This window comes from Tinamus guttatus, unplaced genomic scaffold (assembly GCF_059628265.1).
Source record: "Tinamus guttatus ecotype Peru unplaced genomic scaffold, ASM5962826v1 Tinamus_guttatus_pri_ptg001530l, whole genome shotgun sequence".
Classification (NCBI taxonomy): Eukaryota; Metazoa; Chordata; class Aves; order Tinamiformes; family Tinamidae; genus Tinamus; species Tinamus guttatus.
Window position 1 is genome coordinate 22,575 of NW_028290064.1, and position 17,540 is coordinate 40,114.

General features: G+C 66.8%; 3 protein-coding genes across 3 annotated transcripts; 1 reads left to right on the plus strand and 2 right to left on the minus strand.

The window, feature by feature from the left end:
* Nucleotides 1–211: 211 nt before the first annotated feature.
* Nucleotides 212–1,131, minus strand: BOLA2B (bolA family member 2B). Its single transcript, XM_088539253.1, has 3 exons — nt 1,060–1,131; nt 866–963; nt 212–347 (listed from the first exon to the last, which is right to left on the minus strand). The coding sequence occupies exons 1-3, from the start codon at nt 1,129–1,131 to the stop codon at nt 212–214; spliced, it is 306 nt and encodes a 101-aa protein (XP_088395379.1).
* A 1,003-nt stretch (nt 1,132–2,134) lies between these two features.
* On the plus strand, nt 2,135–5,533 carry SLX1A (structure-specific endonuclease subunit SLX1A). The gene is made up of 6 exons (XM_088539254.1): nt 2,135–2,283; nt 2,765–2,816; nt 3,296–3,493; nt 4,066–4,184; nt 4,846–5,042; nt 5,526–5,533. Exons 1-6 carry the CDS (start codon nt 2,135–2,137, stop codon nt 5,531–5,533), a joined length of 723 nt encoding a protein of 240 aa, XP_088395380.1.
* A 419-nt stretch (nt 5,534–5,952) lies between these two features.
* SGF29 (SAGA complex associated factor 29) lies at nt 5,953–17,314 on the minus strand (the record flags this gene model as incomplete). The annotated part of the gene is made up of 8 exons (XM_088539255.1): nt 5,953–6,073; nt 7,776–7,938; nt 8,905–8,940; nt 10,006–10,152; nt 10,243–10,372; nt 11,590–11,654; nt 12,957–13,029; nt 17,135–17,314. Coding segments are annotated over 8 exons (911 nt in total), but the record flags the coding sequence as incomplete, so codon positions are not given.
* Nucleotides 17,315–17,540: the final 226 nt, after the last annotated feature.

Sequence of the window (17,540 nt, forward strand, 5' to 3'; positions counted from 1 at the left end):
CCGGGGGTGGGCACCGTTATGCAAATAAGGAGGAGGAGCCACAATTAAGGAGCAGGTGCCTTTAATTAACATAAAGTTGGACCTGGCGGGGGGAGGAGCTACAAAGTGGGGACACGAGGGGCGGGGCTATGCAAATGAGGGCAACACAGAATGGGGGCGGGGGCTATGCAAATGAGGACGGGGTAGGTGCGGGGGGTGGGTGGGCGGGGCCTCAGGGCGCGGCGGGGCGGGGCCCGGCGGGAGGGGGCGTGTCCGCCGCTGGCCCCGCCCACTGCTCCGGCGTCAGCGCCCGCTGCTCCAGCGCGTGGATCCGCCCCAGGGCGGGGCCAAGGGCCGCGTGCACCAGCCTGGGGGCGGGGCCAAGGGGGGGTCACGTGGGGGGGCGGGAGGTCACGTGGGGGGGCGGGGCCAACCCCGCCCCCTCCTTCAGCCCCCCCTCCCCCATTGGCATCCGGGACCCGCCCCCTATTTAACCCCGCCCCACTGGGGCTCAGGCCCCGCCCCTCTATGTAACCCCTCCCATTCAGAGCCAGGCCCCGCCCACATTCAGCCACCGTCCTTATTGGGCCCCAGGCCCCGCCCCCTTGGCCACAGGCCCCGCCCCCTGCCGCCATTTAGCGCCCTCCCTTGCGGCACAAGCCCCGCCCCCTCATTTAACCCCCCCCCATTGGGTTCCCCGCCCCCTCCAGGGCCCCAGGCCCCGCCCCCCGGGGTCCAGACCCCGCCCCCTCCCCCCCTTTAACCCCTCCCATTGGGGTACCCAGCTCCGCCCCCACAGGCCCCGCCCCTTTTAACCCCTCCCATTGGGGGACAATGCGCCCAGGCCCCGCCCCCCCGTGGCCCCGCCCCCCGTGGCCCCGCCCACCGCTGCCGCTGCAGGGGCGGGAGCCCCCGGAAGGCCCCGGACACCACGAGGAGCCGGAAGCTGCGCGCGCACCGGGACGCTGACGTGTCCTCCACTTCCTGTGGGGGGCGGGGACACCGCTCACCGGGGCGGAAACCGGGGGGGGGGAACCGGGGCGGACCGCCCGGAAGTGACGCGCACCCCCCCCCGCTTACCACGTGCTCCGCCCCCAGCGCTTCCGTCAGCAGCGCCCGCAGCCCCTCCGCGCTCGGCGCCGGTTCCGCCATGGCGCTTCCGCTGGCGTCACTTCCGCTCCCTTCACCGGGGCGTAGGAGCGCGGGGCCAATCAGCGCCCGCGGGAGAGGCGGGAAGGGAGGAGCCAATCAGGGCCCGTCCCGCGGGGGCGGGAACCAATGAGCGCGCGAGGGGCGAAGGAGCCAATGGGCGCCCAGGCGGGAAGGAGGAACCAATGAGAGCGGGGGCCGCGCGCGGGGCGGTGTGGGTAGCGAGGCGGAAGTGACGCCATGACGCGCTGAGTACCGAGGCGGAAGTGACGCCCTGGCGCGGCGGGTACTGGGGTGGAAGTGGCGCGGGGCGCTGTGGTACCGAGGCGGAAGTGCCGCCGTGGCGCGGCGGGTACCGAGGCGGAAGTGACGCCACGGCGCGGCGGGTACTGGGGCGGAAGTGACGCCACGGCGCGGCGGGTACCGAGGCGGAAGTGATGCCATGGCTCGGCGGGTACCGAGGCGGAAGTGACGCCATGGCGTGGTGGATACCAGGGCGGAAGTGGCGCGGGGCGCTGTGGTACCAAGGCGGAAGTGACGCCCTGGCGCGCGGGGTACCGAGGCGGAAGTGCCGCCATGACGCGCTGGGTACCGAGGCGGAAGTGCTGCCGTGGCGCGGTGGGTACCGAGGCGCAAGTGACGCCATGGCGCGGCGGGTACTGGGGCGGAAGTGACGCCATGGCGTGGTGGGTACCGAGGCGGAGGTGGCGCGGGGCGCTGTGGCTACCGAGGCGGAAGTGCTGCCGTGGCGCGGTGGGTACCGGGGCGGAAGTGCCGCCATGACGCGCTGAGTACCGAGGCGGAAGCGCCGCCATGACGCGCTGGGTACCGAGGCGGAAGTGCTGCCGTGGCGCGGCGGGTACTGGGGAGGAAGTGACGCCCCGGCGCGCGGGGTACCGAGGCGGAAGTGCCGCCATGGCGCGGTGGGTACCGAGGCAGAAGTGACGCCCTGGAGCGCGGGGGTACCGGGGCGGAAGTGCCGCCCCGGCGCGGCGGAAGTGACGCCATGGCGCGGCGCGCCGTGTACCTGCTCGGCGGCGGCGGCGGCGCCCGGGCCTACGTGGGATTCACGCGCGACCCCGGGCGGCGGCTGCGGCAGCACAACGGGGGGAGGCGGCGCGGGGGGGCCCGGAGGACCAGCGGGAGGGGGCCCTGGTGGGGAGCGGAACCGGAACCGGGACCGGGACCGGGGCGGGAACCGGAACTGGGACCGGGGCGGGAACCGGGGCGGGAACGGGGGTGGGAACCGGAACTGGGACCGGGCGGGAACCGGGAACTGGGACCGGGACTGGGACCGGGCGGGAACCGGAACTGGGAACGGGGCAGGAACCGGGAACTGGGACCGGGACAGGGGCGGGAACCGGAACTGGGAGCGGGCGGGAACCGGAACCGGGACCGGGACAGGGGCGGGAACCGGGGAGGGAACCGGAACTGGAACCGGGCGGGAACCGGAACTGGAACCGGGCGGGAACCGGGACAGGGACCAGGGCGGGAACCGGAACTGGAACCGGAACTGGAACTGGGACCGGGGAGGGAACCGGGACGGGAGGACCCGGGGGCCCTGGAGGACCCGGGGGGAGGCCCCGGAGGACCGGAAGTGCCGCGGGCAACGCTCTGTCCCCCCCGTTTCAACCAGGGAGATGCTGCTCTATGTCCACGGCTTCCCCTCTGACGTCGCCGCGCTGCGTGTAAGCCCCGCCCCCCTCCCGCGGCCCCGCCCCCGGTAGCCCCGCCCCCTCCGGTGACCCCGCCCCCTCCGGCGGCCCCGCCCCTGCTCGGCCCCGCCCCCCATGGGCCCCACCCCCCTCCCGCTTGCTGGAGCCGCGGCCCCCTTTAAGCCCCGCCCCCTTGGGACACGCCCCCTGCTCTCCACCCCCCGGCGGCTCCGCCCCCTTTAGGCTCCGCCTCCTGATCAGCCCCGCCCCCTCCCACTTGTTGAACTCGCACCCCCCTTTAAGCCCCGCCCCCGGTCACGTCACCAGCGGCTCCGCCCCCTTTACCCCCGCCCGCCCCCTTAGCCCCGCCCACCGAAGTCACGCCCCCTTTGAGCCCCGCCCCTCCATTACGTCACTGCTGCCCCCCTCCCCCCGCTCGCACCCCCCCCCCCCCGCGTCCGCGGCGCCCGGGCCCCGCCCCCCGCGCTGACGTCACTGCTGACGTCACGCAGTTCGAGTGGGCGTGGCAGCACCCGGGGGCCTCGCGGCGGCTGCGGGTGACGTCACCGCGGCGCCGGGGGGAGGGGCCGGTCGCGCGCACCCTGAGGCTCCTCCCCCGCCTCCTGGGCGCCGCCCCCTGGCGCCGCCTCCCCCTGCGCCTGCGCTGGCTCCGCCCCCCGCCCGCCCCGGCCCCGCCCCTCCCCGCCCACGTGGGCGTCGACGTCGCCCCCGGCGGGCCCCGCCCCCGCCCCGCCCGGCGCAAGGCCCCGCCCCGGCCCCGCCCCGCGCCGGGAGGCCCCGCCCCCTCCGCCTGCTGCCTCTGCGGGGGGGGGTTTGAGGTGAGCGGGGGGGGGAGGGGCTCGAGGGGGAGGAGCCACCGGACACCTGGGCCCATTTTGGGGGGGGGAGGGGCGTCCCGGGGGGGGAGGGGTGACGGGGGGGGGAGGGGCAAGGGGGGGGTCCCTGGGAGGGGGAGGGGCACGTTGGGAGGGGGAGGGGCCCCCGACGCCTGGGCCCATTTTGGGGGGGGGAGGGGCGAAGGGGGGGAGGGGCACCCGGATGCCAGGGCCCCTTTTGGGGGGGGGGAGGGGTCCCCGGGGGGGGGTAAATGGGGGTCCCGGGGGGGGGAGGGGTCCCTGGTTGGGGGAGGGGCACGGGGGGAGGGGCGCCCGGACGCCTGGGCCCCTTTTGGGGGGGGGTGGAAGTGGAGGATCGGGGGGGGGGAGGGGCCGGTCGCTGCCCGTGGCCCCGCCCCCCCTTCCAGGCCCCGCCCCCCGTGGGGGGGCCGCTGCGCTGCCCGTGGGGGGGGTGCGGGGCGGCCGCCCATCCCCCCTGCCTGGCCCGGAGCTTCCTGAGGGCGGAGCCGGGGGAGCTGCTGCCGCTGCGGGGGGCGTGTCCGAGGTGGGGGCGGGGCCACCGGGGGGCGGGGCCGGAGTGAGGGGCGGGGTGTCCGGAGTGAGGGGGGGCCAAGGGGGCGGGGCCGACGGGGGGGCAGGGCCACGGAGGGGGGCGTGTCCGGGGTAAGGAGCGGGGCCGAGGGGGGCGGGCCTGGGGTTGGGGCCGCGGAGGGGGCGGGGCCTTCCCCTGGGTGTCTCATGGGGGCGTGTCCAGGGTGAGGGGCGTGTCCAGGGTGAGGGGGGCGTGTCCAGGGTGAGGGGCGGGGCTTGGTGACCGGGGGGGGGGTTGGGGGGTGGAGCCAGGGAGATGGGCGGGGCCCTGAGGGGTCCCCTGGATGTATCGGGGGGGCGTGTCCCGAATTAGGGGGTGGGGCCAAGGAGGGGCGGGGTTGATGGGTGGGGCAGGGTCAGGGGGCGGAGCTATAGGCACAGAAGCCCCCCCATAAGGGAGGAGCTGGGGGGTGGAGCCAGTTAGATGGGCGGGGCCTGGTGGGGGCGGGGCAAGCAAGGCCCTCTGGGTGCATCATAGGGGGCGTGTCCAAGGTGAGGGGGTGGGGCCAAGGGGTGGGCGGGGGCAGCACCTCCCCCAGGGGGAGGAGCTTGAGGTGGGGGTGGCCTTGAGGGGCGGGGCTTCGCGTCTCCATGGTAACCGCCCCCTCCCCCAGGTGCCACCGGGAGCTGCTCTGGGGCGACCTCATTCGCCGCTGCCTCGGTCACCATGACGACAGCGACGAGGAGGCGGAGCCCGCAGGCCCCGCCCACGTAGGCCCCGCCCCCCGCCCCCACCTCCCCCCTCGAGGCTCCGCCCCCCTCCTCACCCCGCCCTCCTCCCGCAGGGCGATTGGACGGACGAGCTGCTGGGGTGAGGGGGCGGGGCTTGCGAAAGGCCCCGCCCCCAGGGGGTTATTTAATTTTATTAATAAAAGGGGGGCGGGGCCTCCCCGCCCACAATGTGGCTCCGTTGTCAATCATTACCCTGGGGGGAACAGGCGGAGAACAGGCGGCCGGGTGACGTGTTGGGCGGTTGTAGGTGTCACCCGCGGTGACGGTGACGCCGGGGGGGTTGTCGCTTCCTCCTGGTCTCCTCATAGGCCACATTGTGGGTGTCGCAGGGGGGTTACGGGTGTCACAGGGCGGTTGTAGGTGTCACCTGCGGTGGTGGTGACGGTGACGCCGGGTGTTGTCACCACTTCTTGGTCTCCTTGCAGGTTGGGTTGGGGGTGTCACAGGCAGGTTGCAGGTGTCACAGGGGGGTTGTAGGTGTCACACGGGGGTTGTAGCTGTCACCTGCGATGACGGTGACGCTGACACCGGGTGTTGTCACTTCTTCTTGGTCTCCTTGCAGGGTTGTAGGTTTCACAGGGGAGTTGTAGGTGTCACAGGGCGGTTGTAGGTGTCACAAGGGGGTTGTAGGTGTCACAGGGGGGTTGTAGGTGTCACAAGGGTGTTGTAGATGTCACAGGGCGGTTGTAGGTGTCACCCGTGGTGCTGGTGACGCTGATGCCGGGGGTCGTCACTTCTTCTTGGTCTCCTTGCAGGGTTGTAGGTTTCACAGGGGGGTTGTAGGTTTCACAGGGAGGTTGTAGGTGTCACAGGGGGGTTGTAGGTGTCACGGGGCGGTTGTAGCTGTCACCCGCAGTGACAGTGACGCCGCCGGGGGTCGTCACTTCTTGGTCTCCTTGCAGGTTGGGTTGAGGGTGTCATGGGAGGTCGTGGGTGTCACAGGGGGGTTGTAGGTGTCACCCGCAGTGACGGTGACGCTGATGCCGGGTGTTGTCACTTCTTCTTGGTCTCCTTGCAGGCCACCACGTAGCGCTGGGCCACGTTGAGCGGGGGGGAGTAGCCGTCGGCGTAGGACGTGTCCTCGAACAGGACGGAGTAGTCGTCCTGCGGCTGGGGGGACATGGGGACAATGGGGGGAATGGGGGGAACGGGGGGAACGGGGACAAGGGGGACAATGGGACATTGGGGGGGAACGGGGACAATATGGGGAACGGGGACAATGGGGACAACGGGGACAACGGGGACAATGGGACATTGGGGACAATGGGGGGAATGGGGGGAATGGGGACATGGGGGACAACGGGGACATTGGGGACGGGTTGGGGACAATTGGGGACATGGGGACAGTCCTGGGTCCCCTTCATGGGCTTTTTGGGTCCCAGGGGGCAGTTTCAGGTCCCTGGGGACAGTCGCGGTGTCACAGGGCGGTCAGGGTGTTGTGGGGCAGTCCGGGTGACGCGGTCGTGGTGATGCAGTTGCAGTGTTGTCACCCGCTGCGGTGCTGCATGGGGTCTGGGGGTAACCGGGGGCAGTTCGGGTGACGCGGGGGGCAGTCAGGGTGTTGTGGGGCAGTCTGGGTGACGCGGTCAGGGTGTTGTGGGGCGGTCAGGGTGACACGGGTAGTTTGGCTGTTGTTACCCTTTGCGGTGGTGCGTGGATGAGCGCACGGTAGAAACACGTGGTCTGCGGGTACCCGGGGGCAGTCAGGGTGACGCAGGGAGCAGTCAGGGTGTTGTGGGGCAGTCAGGGTGTTACGGTCGCAGTGACGCGGGGCAGTCAGGGTGTTGCGGTCAGGGTGACACGGGGCAGTCCGGGTGACGCGGTCGCGGTGTCGTTACCCTCTGCGGCGGCGCGTGGATGAGCGCGCGGTAGAAACACGTGGTCTGCGGGTACCCGGGGGCGGTTGGGGTGACGCGGGGGGCAGTCAGGGTGTTGTGGGGCAGTCAGGGTGACGCGATCGTGGTGACGCAGTCAGGGTGTTGTGGGGCGGTCAGGGTGACACGGGGCAGTCCGGGTGTCGCGGTCGCGCTGTTCTCACCCTTTGCGGCGGCGCGTGGATGAGCGCGCGGTAGAAACATGTGGTCTGCGGGTACCCGGGGGCGGTCGGGGTGACGCGGGGGGCAGTCAGGGTGTTGTGGGGCAGTCCGGGTGACGCGGTCAGGGTGTTGCGGTCGCGGTGTTCTCACCCTCTGCGGCGGCGCGTGGATGAGCGCGCGGTAGAAACACGTGGTCTGCGGGTACTGGGGGGCAGTCAGGGTGTTGTGGGGCGGTCAGGGTGTTGCGGTCAGGGTGACACAGGGCAGTCCGGGTGACGCAGTCAGGGTATTGCGGGGCAGTCAGGGTGTTGTGGTCAGGGTGTTGCGGAGCAGTCAGGGTGTTGTGGTCGCGGTGACGCGGTCGCGCTGTTCTCACCCGTTGCGGCGGCGCGTGGATGAGCGCGCGGTAGAAACACGTGGTCTGCGGGTACCCGGGGGCAGTCAGGGTGACATGGGGGGCAGTCAGGGTGTTGTGGGGCAGTCAGGGTGTTGTGGTCAGGGTGTCGCGGTCGCGGTGTCGCGGTCGCAGTGACGCAGTCAGGGTGTTGCGGGGCGGTCAGGGTGACACGGGGCAGTCCGGGTGACGCGGTCGCGCTGTTCTCACCCGTTGCGGTGGTGCGTGGATGAGCGCGCGGTAGAAACACGTGGTCTGCGGGTACCCGGGGGCGGTCGGGGTGACGCGGGGGGCAGTCAGGGTGTTGTGGGGCGGTCAGGGTGTTGCAGGGCGGTCAGGGTGACACGGGGCAGTCTGGGTGACGCAGTCGCGGTGTTGTTACCCTCTGCGGTGGTGCGTGGATGAGCGCGCGGTAGAAACACGTGGTCTGCGGGTACAGCGCCAGCACCAGCTGCTCCCGCTGGAACAGGGCCTCGGGGTCCGTCTCGGGGTTGGCCTTCCACTGCGGGAGCGGGATCACCCGGCGACGGCTCAGGGTGTGACGCCTGCGGGGGACAACGGGGGGATATGGGGACAATGGGGACAATGGGGGGGACATGGGACAATGGGGGGACATGGGGGGATATGGGGGGAATGGGGACAATGGGGACAATGGGGGACAATAGGGGGACATGGGGACAATGGGGACATGGGGGGAATGGGGACAATGGGGACATGGGGGGATATTGGGACAATGGGGGGACATGGGGGGATATGGGGGGAATGGGGACAATGGGGACAATGGGGGACAATGAGGGGACATGGGGACAATGGGAACAATGGGGACAATGGGGACATGGGGGGACATTGGGGACAATGGGGGGACATGGGGGGACATGGGGACAATGGGAACAATGGGGACATGGGGGGACATTGGGGACAATGGGGGGACATGGAGGGACATGGGGGGACATTGGGACAATGGGACAATGGGGACAACGGGGGACAACAGGGGACATGGGGACAATGGGGGACATGGGGGGAATGGGGACATGGGGGGACATTGGGACAATGGGGGACAATGGGAACAATGGGGACATGGGGGGACATGGGGACAATAGGGGGACATGGGGACAATGGGAACAATGGGGACAATGGGACAATGGGGGGACATGGGGGGAAATGGGGACATTAGGGACAATGGGGACAACGGGGGGACAACAGGGACAATGGGGGGACATTGGGGGGAACGGGGGGATGTTGGGGGGAATGGAGACAATGGGGGGACATGGGGACAACAGGGGGACATGGGGGGACATTAGGGACAATGGGGCAATGGGGGGACATGGGGGAATGGGGACAATGGGGGGACATTGGGGACATTGGGACAATGGGGACACTGGGGAGACATTGGGACAAGGGGGACAACGGGGACAATGGGGGATGGGGGGATGTGGGGTTCATGGGGGACATTGAGGACATTGGGGACATTGGGGACACGGTGCTGGGGGTGACGGTGGCTCCGCACTCACTCCTTTCCCTCCTCGTCGATGTCGTCCACCTCGTACCTGCGGGGGTGACAGGTCGGGTGACACCGGGTGACACCAGCGGGTGACGCGGCGGGGGGGGACGCGGGGTGACGCAACCACCCCCGGGTGACACCGTCACCATGTGACACGCGGTGACACCCCAGGGACGCGGTGACACGCGGCTTGTCCGGCTGTAGTTTGTGTGCTGTGACACACGCGGTGACACCCCGGTGACACCCGGTGACACCCGCGATTGTTGACACCGGGGCTGTAGTTGACGCAGGGTGACACCCACAGCGCCAACACCCCCATGGCGACCCACAAGAACACCCGGGTGACAACGGGTGACGCGTCCGCTTGTTGGCAGTGCGGCTGTAGTTAAAAAGCAGTGACACACACAGCGCTAACGGACACGTGGTGACACACAACACCCGCCGGGTGACACCGGGTGACATCGGGTGACACCGGGTGATGTGTCCGCTTGTTGGCAGTGCGGCTGTAGTTAACACGTAGTGACACACGCAAAGCACTAACACACACGTGGTGACACGTGACGTCTGCTGGGTGACATCGGGTGACACCGGGTGACGCCGGGTGACACCGGGTGACGCATCCGCTTGTTGGTAGCAGGGCTGTAGTTAACACGCGGTAACACGCACAGCACTAACGCACACGCGGTGACACCCAACGCCCACCGGGTGACACCGGGTGACATCAGGTGACACCAAGTGACGTGTCCGCTTGTTGGCAGCGCGACTGTAGTTGACCCGCGGTGGCACACACAGCACTAACACAGTGTCACCCAACGCCCACCGGGTGATACCGGGTGACACCAGGTGACCCGTCCGCTTGTTGGCAGTGCGCCTGTAGCTAAAACGTGGCGGTGACACACACAGCACTAACGCACACGCGGTGACACCCAACGCCCACCGGGTGACACCGGGTGACGCCGGGTGACATCGGGTGACACCGCCTGGCGCATCTGCTTGTTGGCAGCGCGACTGTAGTTGACCCGCGGTGACACACACAGCACTAACACAGTGCCACCCAACGCCCGCCGGGTGACGCCGGGTGACGCCGGGTGACGCCGGGTGACGCACTCACTTGTTGGCCGCGTGGCTGTAGCTCACCACCTCGGCCAGGATCCACTGCTCGTCGCCGTCAACCGCCTTCACCCGCGCGGCCACCTTGTCACCCGGCTTGGCCACGTAGTCCCCGGCCGCCGCGATGGCGCCGCACAGCGGGGGCGGCCTGACAACAGGCGGCCGCGTCAGGCGGCGGCGGCGGCGCCGCCCCCCCCGCGCCGGAGCTACAGGCGGCCCCGCGCGCGGCTGTGCTCACTTGTCACCCGGCTTGCCGATCCAGAGCGGCAGCGTCATGGCCGACTGTTGCAACAGCGTCATGAGGACCCCCCGGCGCATGGTCTTGCGGGGGGGCTCCGAGTCGCTGTAGATCCCGGCGATCTTGGCCGCTGCGGGGGGGCGGGGTCATCCCAGCCCCATAGATCCCCCCTCAGACCCATAGATCCACCCCAGACCCATAGATCCCCCCAGACCCATAGATCCCCCCAGACCCATAGATTCCCCCCAGCCCCATAGATCCCCCTCCAGACCCATAGATTCACCCCTAGACCCATAAATCTCCCCCCAGCCCCATAGATCCCCCCAGCCCCATAGATCCCCCTCCAGACCCATAGATTCTCCCCAGCCCCATAGATCCCCCCAGCCCCATAGATCCCCCTCCGGACCCATAGATTCCCCCCTAGCCCCATAGATCCCCCCCAGCCCCACAGATTCCTCCCCCAGCCCCATAGATTCTCCCCAGCCCCATAGATCCCCCCAGACCCATAGATTCCCCCCCAGACCCATAGATTCCCCCCCAGCCCCATGGATTTTCCCCTCCCCAGCCCCATAGATCCCCCCCCAGACCCATAGATCCCCCCCAGCCCCATAGATCCCCCCAGACCCATAGATTCCCCCCCCAGCCCCATAGATCCCCCCAGCCCCATAGATCCCCCCAGCCCCATAGATCCCCCCCAGCCCCATAGATCCCTCCCCAGCCCCATAGATTCCCCCCCAGCCCCATAGATCCCCCCCAGCCCCATAGATCCCCCCCCAGCCCCATAGATCCCCCCAGCCCCATAGATCCCCCCCCAGCCCCATAGATCCCCCCAGCCCCATAGATCCCCCCCCAGACCCATAGATCTCCCCCCAGCCCCATGGATTTTCCCCTCCCCAGCCCCATAGATCCCCCAGCCCCATAGATCCCCCCCAGACCCATAGATCCCCCCCAGACCCATAGATCCCCCTCCAGACCCATAGATCCCCCTCCGGACCCATAGATCCCCCCAGCCCCATAGATTCCCCCTAGACCCATAGATTCCCCCCCAGCCCCATAGATCCCCCTCCAGACCCATAGATCCCCCTCCGGACCCATAGATCCCCCCAGCCCCATAGATTCCCCCTAGACCCATAGATTCCCCCCCAGCCCCATAGATCCCCCTCCAGACCCATAGATCCCCCTCCGGACCCATAGATCCCCCCAGCCCCATAGATCCCCCCCAGACCCATAGATCCCCCCCAGCCCCATAGATCCCCCCTAGACCCATGGATTCCCCATAGATCCCAGCCCCATAGATTCCCCATCCCAGCCCCACAGATCCCGGCCCCACAGATCCCCTCCCCCCACCGATCCGTCTCTCCTCCAGCAGGGATTTGATCTCCGCGATCTTGTCCAGGGCCTTGCGCAAAATGCTGCGAAAAAGGGCGGAAACGGGCAAAAAACCCAAAATGAGCCCAAAAACGGCAATTTCCACCCAAAAACCCCGAATGTGACACCCGCAAAATGGGGGTGTTGGGGACACGAGAGGGTGACGCGGGGGGGGGGACACGGGGTGACACAGGTGCCACCGGGTGACGCTCACGATGTAACAGGGTCGGGGTGACACCGGGGGACACGGTGACGCGTCCGGCTGTAGGTGACGCGCGGGGTGACACGGTGACACCCACACGGTGACACTTGGGGACGCGGTGACGCGTCCGGCTGTAGGTGACACGTGGGGTGACACATGTGACACCCACAGGGTGACACCCGGGGACGCGTCCGCCTGTTGGCAGCGGGGCTGTAGGTGGCGCGGGGTGACGCAGAGCGACACCTGGTGACACCCGGGGACATGGGGTGACACGCGGTGACACCGTGACACGGTGACACGGTAACGTGGTGACACGGGGACGCGGTGACGCGGTGCGATGGTAACGTGGTGACGCGGTGACACATAGTGACACGGTGACACGGTGACATGGTCACACGGTGACACCGTGACACGGTGACATGTGGCGATGTGGGGACATGGTAACATGCGGTCACATGGTGATGCGGTGACACAATGACATGGTGACACACGGTGATGCGGTGACACAGGGTCACATGGTGACGGAGTGACGCGGTGACATGTGGTGACATGGTGACATCGGGTGACACGGGGTGACATGGTGACAAGTGGTGATGTGGTGACGCAGTGACACGTGGTGACATGCGGTGACACAGGGTGACACCAGGTGACACGGGGTGACAAGTGGTGACACGGGGTGACACAGGCTAACATGGGGTGACACAGGGTGAGACGGTGACATGGTAACACAGTGACACGGGGTGACATGGGGTGACACAGGGTGACACCAGGTGACATCAGGTGACACAGGGTGACACAGGGTGACACCGGGTGACACAGGGTGACACGCAGTGACGCAGTGACACGGTGACATGGTAACACAGTGACACGGGGTGACACATGGTGACATCAGGTGACACAGGGTGACACGGGGTGACACGCAGTGACGGAGTGACACGGTGACATGGGGTGACTTAGGGTGACACAGGGTGACACCGGGTGACACCGGGTGACACGGGGTGACATCAGGTGACACTGGGTGACACTGGATGACACAGTGACATGGTGACATGGGATGACACAGGGTGACACCGGGTGACACCGGGTGACGCGCGGTGACGTCACGTGACGCGCTCCCGCTCCCGCTCCCGCTCCCGGCACCCACTTGCACTCGGCCTCCGCGTCCGCCCTGGCCGTCGAGTAGAGACCCCGGAGCTTCGTGCGGTAATAGGGGGACACTGCGGGGGAGGGGCGTGAGCCACCCCGACCCACGGAGCCCAACCCACAGATCCCAGTGACCCATAGATCCTGCCCCATAGATCCCATTGACCCATAGAACCCATTGACCCATAGATCCCGCCCCATAGATCCCACCCCATAGATCCCATTGACCCATAGATCCCACTGACCTATAGATCCCATTGACCCATAGATCCTGCCCCACAGATCCTGCCCCATAGATCCCGCCCCACAGATCCCACCGACCCACAGATCCCGCCCCATAGATCCCGACCCACAGACCCTGCCCCACAGATCCCACTGACCTATAGATCCCGCCCCATAGATCCCGCCCCATAGATCCCATTGACCCATAGATCCCAGCGACCCATAGATCCCACTGACCTATAGATCCTGCCCCATAGATCCCAGCGACCCATAGATACCAGCGACCCACGGATCCCGCCCCATAGATCCCATTGACCCACAGATCCCAGCGACCCATAGATCAAACTGACCCATAGATCCCAGAGACCCATACATACCAGCGACCCATAGATCCCGCCCCATAGATCCCATTGACCCATAGATACCAGTAACCCACAGATCCCGCGCCATAGATCCTGCCCCATAGATCCCATTGACCCATAGATCCCACTGACCCATATATCCCGACCCATAGATCCCGCCCCACAGATCCCATTGACCCATAGATCCTGCCCCATAGATCCTGCCCCATAGATCCCATTGACCCATAGATCCCATTGACCCATAGATCCTGCCCCACAGATCCTGCCCCATAGATCCCACCCCATAGATCCCATTGACCCATAGATCCCGCCCCATAGATCCTGCCCCATAGATCCCATTGACCCATAGATCCTGCCCCATAGATCCCGCCCCATAGATCCCACTGACCCATAGATCCCATTGACCCACAGATCCCAGCGACCCATAGATCAAACTGACCCATAGATCCCAGAGACCCATACATACCAGCGACCCATAGATCCCGCCCCATAGATCCCATTGACCCATAGATACCAGTAACCCACAGATCCCGCGCCATAGATCCTGCCCCATAGATCCCATTGACCCATAGATCCCACTGACCCATATATCCCGACCCATAGATCCCGCCCCACAGATCCCATTGACCCATAGATCCTGCCCCATAGATCCTGCCCCATAGATCCCATTGACCCATGGATCCTGCCCCATAGATCCTGCCCCATAGATCCCATTGACCCATAGATCCCACTGACCCATAGATCCCGACCCATAGATCCCGCCCCATAGATCCCATTGACCCATGGATCCTGCCCCATAGATCCTGCCCCATAGATCCCATTGACCCATAGATCCCACTGACCCATAGATCCCGACCCATAGATCCCGCCCCATAGATCCCATTGACCCATGGATCCTGCCCCATAGATCCCGCCCCATAGATCCCATTGAGCCCCATAGATCCTGCCCCATAGATCCCACCAACCCATAGATCCCATTGACCCATAGATCCTGCCCCATAGATCCCATTGACCCACAGATCCCATTGACCCATAGATCCTGCCCCATAGATCCCACTGACCCATAGAACCCATTGACCTATAGATCCATTGACCCACACACCCCGCCCCATAGATCCCGCCCCATAGATCCCGCCCCATAGATCAAACTGCCCCATAGATCAAACTGCCCCATAGATCCCGCCCCACAGATCCCGCCCCATAGATCCCATTGACCCATAGATCCCAGCAACCCATAGAACCCATTGACCCATAGATCCCGCCCCATAGATCCCGCCCCATAGATCCTGCCCCATAGATCCCGCCCCATAGATCCCGCCCCATAGATCCTGCCCCATAGATCCCAGCGACCCACAGATCCTGCCCCATAGATCCTGCCCCATAGATCCCATTGACCCATAGATCCTGACCCACAGATCCTGCCCCATAGATCCCATTGACCCATAGATCCCGCCCCATAGATCCCGCCCCATAGATCCCATTGACCCATAGATCCTGCCCCATAGATCCCGCCCCATAGATCCTGCCCCATAGATCCCAGCGACCCACAGATCCTGCCCCATAGATCCTGCCCCATAGATCCCACTGACCTATAGATCCCATTGACCCACACACCCCGCCCCATAGATCCCACCCCATAGATCCCATTGACCTATAGATCCCGCCCCATAGGTCCTGCCCCACAGATCCTACCCACCCCATAGATCCCACCCCACGGCTCCCTCCTGCCCCATAGCGCCCCATAGCGGCTCTGTCCCTGCCCCATAGCGCCCTGCCCCATAGCGCACCCTTGCTGTCCCCCATGGCCCTTTGCGCTGTTCTCTGCAGTGCCCCATAGCGGCTCTGCCCCATAGCGCCCTGCCCCATAGCGCACCCTTGCTGTGCCCCATAGCGCGCAGTGTCCCTCGTTGCAGTGCCCCATAGCGGCTCTGCCCCATAGCGCCCTGCCCCATAGCGCACCCTTGCTGTGCCCCATAGCGCGCAGGGTCCCTCGTTGCAGTGCCCCATAGCGGCTCTGCCCCATAGCGCCCTGCCCCATAGCACACCCTTGCTGTGCCCCATAGCGCGCAGTGTCCCTCGTTGCAGTGCCCCATAGCGGCTCTGCCCCATAGCGCCCTGCCCCATAGCGCACCCTTGCTGTGCCCCATAGCGCGCAGTGTCCCTCGTTGCAGTGCCCCATAGCGGCTCTGCCCCATAGCGCCCTGCCCCATAGCGCACCCTTGCTGTGCCCCATAGCGCGCAGGGTCCCTCGTTGCAGTGCCCCATAGCGCCCTGCCCCATAGCGCCCTGCCCCATAGCGCGCAGGATCCCTCGCTGCAGTGCCCCATAGCGGCTCTGCCCCATAGCGCCCTGCCCCATAGCGCACCCTTGCTGTGCCCCATAGCGCACCCTTGCTGTGCCCCATAGCGCGCAGGGTCCCTCGCTGCAGTGCCCCATAGCGCCCTGCCCCATAGCGCACCCTTGCTGTGCCCCATAGCGCGCAGGGTCCCCCTCTGCAGTGCCCCATAGCGGCTCTGCCCCATAGCGCCCTGCCCCATAGCGCACCCTTGCTGTGCCCCATAGCGGCTCTGTCCCTGCCCCATAGCGCACCCTTGCTGTGCCCCATAGCGCGCAGGGTCCCCCTCTGCAGTGCCCCATAGCGGCTCTGCCCCATAGCGCCCTGCCCCATAGCGCACCCTTGCTCTGCCCATAGCGCCCTGCCCCATAGCGCACCCTTGCTGTGCCCCATAGCGCGCAGGGTCCCCCTCTGCAGTGCCCCATAGCGGCTCTGCCCCATAGCGCCCTGCCCCATAGCGCACCCTTGCTCTGCCCCATAGCGCCCTGCCCCATAGCGCACCCTTGCTGTGCCCCATAGCGCGCAGGGTCCCTCTCTGCAGTGCCCCATAGCGGCTCTGCCCCATAGCGCACCCTTGCTGTGCCCCATAGCGCGCAGGGTCCCCCTCTGCAGTGCCCCATAGCGCCCTGCCCCATAGCGCACCCTTGCTGTGCCCCATAGCGCGCAGTGTTGTCCCTGCCCCATAGCGCACCCTTGCTGTGCCCCATAGCGCGCAGCGTCCCCCTCTGCAGTGCCCCATAGCGGCTCTGCCCCATAGCGCCCTGCCCCATAGCGCACCCTTGCTGTGCCCCATAGCGGCTCTGTCCCTGCCCCATAGCGCACCCTTGCTGTGCCCCATAGCGCGCAGGGTCCCCCTCTGCAGTGCCCCATAGCGGCTCTGCCCCATAGCGCCCTGCCCCATAGCGCACCCTTGCTCTGCCCCATAGCGCCCTGCCCCATAGCGCACCCTTGCTGTGCCCCATAGCGCGCAGGGTCCCCCTCTGCAGTGCCCCATAGCGGCTCTGCCCCATAGCGCCCTGCCCCATAGCGCACCCTTGCTCTGCCCCATAGCGCCCTGCCCCATAGCGCACCCTTGCTGTGCCCCATAGCGCGCAGGGTCCCTCTCTGCAGTGCCCCATAGCGGCTCTGCCCCATAGCGCACCCTTGCTGTGCCCCATAGCGCGCAGGGTCCCCCTCTGCAGTGCCCCATAGCGCCCTGCCCCATAGCGCACCCTTGCTGTGCCCCATAGCGCGCAGTGTTGTCCCTGCCCCATAGCGCACCCTTGCTGTGCCCCATAGCGCGCAGGGTCCCCCTCTGCAGTGCCCCATAGCGGCTCTGCCCCTTCGCCCTCTCCTGCTCCGTCTCCTTCAGCAGTTTGTGCAGCTCCCCCAGCAGGGCCCCCACGCGGGACTCGGACGAGGACGAGGAGGAGGAGGAGGAGGAGGAGAGCGCCATGGGATCTGGGGGGAAAAACGGGGGAATTGGTAAATTTGGGGGGAAATGGGGGGAATTGGGTAAATTGGGGGGAAAAACGGGGGAATTGGGTAAATTGGGTAAATTGAGGGGAAATGGGGGTAACTGAGGGGAAAAATGGGGAGAAATGGGGGGAAATGGGGGGAAATGGGGGGAAAAATGGGGAGATTGGGTAAATTGGGGGAAATCTGGGGGGAAAAAGGGGGGAATTGG